The sequence below is a fragment of the Laccaria bicolor genome, genomic scaffold (genome assembly GCF_000143565.1).
Source record: "Laccaria bicolor S238N-H82 LACBIscaffold_5 genomic scaffold, whole genome shotgun sequence".
Taxonomy (NCBI): domain Eukaryota; kingdom Fungi; phylum Basidiomycota; class Agaricomycetes; order Agaricales; family Hydnangiaceae; genus Laccaria; species Laccaria bicolor.
Genome location: NW_001889876.1, coordinates 215,244 through 216,543, shown reverse-complemented (window position 1 = coordinate 216,543; position 1,300 = coordinate 215,244). Strand labels below are relative to the sequence as shown.

Genomic DNA, 1,300 nt, shown 5'->3' with positions numbered 1-1,300 from the left:
CTTGTCCCTCCCAATAATAGAAATACACCCCCACCTTGTCCCTCCCCTACCCCCTCCCTTTAAGATAAACTGTGTAATGTGTGTAGTAATACATTTCAAATACATCCCCACCTTGTCCCTCCTCTACCCCCTCCCTTTAAGATAAACTGTGTAGTGTGTGTAGTAATACATTTCAAATAAATTACAACTCAACCTATGACTTCTACATGTGAATTTTATAAGGAAATATGAGTGCCAAGTCATCAGGATAAGCTTGGAGTTGAAAAAAACTTACTCTGCTTGATTCCAGTCCTATTCCTCTGGATTCCTCTGAATTCCTCTGGAATTCCTCTGGATTCCTCTGGAATTCCTCTGGAATTCCACTGGAATGACTCTATTCCTGCAGGATTCCCCTGGAATTCCACTGGAATGATCCCATTCCTGCAGGATTCCTGCAGGAATAGGTGGGGCACTGTAAAGTACTGGAATCAACTGTTACATTAATTACGATAGAAACACGCGCTAACGGCATGTGAGGTGCTATGGTTCTGTATAAAATACGAAACAATGTCTCTATCTCTGTAAATCGCCCAGCTTCGTAATGGCCCGAGGTAGAGGCAGAAAACCGACACAGCAGCCAGCACCTCCTCGTACAGCTGGCCGTAGAGCAGTGCCAGTCAACTTTCGTGACGATCCCGGTTCTGGAGAAGAATTAGACTTCACTCCTTTGGATGAACATTCTGCTGATGAAGATGTACAACGACCGATCTCTCCTGCGAGTGTCGAGCCTGTAGCTGGCTCTGCTGCCTCCACCAGACCTGTCACGCCTTCTGAGCGAGCCTCAGAACCCTCACGGAGCCGAACAGCCCCAGATATTGATTTTTTCTTTGAATGTGGATCCAAGGCGCCTCCAGTAAGCAGAACTCTATGTAAGCTATGCAGGTATGTGGTCCTCGATAATTTTATACATTGTACTGACAAGGATTGTTATGTAGGGCGAATGGGATAGACTTGCGCCAGGGTGCAGGCAGCTTCTCAGCGAGCACCTCAAATGGTCCATTGCGCAACCACCTCCTAAGCCGCCACAAGGATCCATATCTCCAGAAGTGTCGCGAAATGAGATGGAAAGTCCCTGCACTCGCGAGCGAAACTGGAACAGCCCCGGTGCCCCATGGAACACAACATCCACCATTTTCCCAAGAGGCATTGATACAGCATCTTCTGAATTTCATCGTTGCAGACGATCAGGTTGGTCAAGCACTTTTAATGTTTGGTATTAGTCTAACCTTCTTCGCAGTCTATAAATGTTGTTGAATGCCCA

At 46.7% G+C, this 1,300-nt stretch overlaps 1 protein-coding gene across 1 annotated transcript in view; it reads left to right on the top strand.

The window, feature by feature from the left end:
- Nucleotides 1-580: 580 nt before the first annotated feature.
- LACBIDRAFT_313467 (uncharacterized protein) overlaps nucleotides 581-1,300 on the top strand; it is a gene marked incomplete at both ends in the record, with an annotated part of 1,733 nt that continues 1,013 nt past the window's right edge. The window contains 2 exons of the mRNA XM_001877621.1: nucleotides 581-921; nucleotides 975-1,227. Coding sequence (XP_001877656.1) covers nucleotides 581-921; nucleotides 975-1,227 — 594 coding nt within the window. The remainder of the gene's footprint in view (nucleotides 922-974; nucleotides 1,228-1,300) is intronic.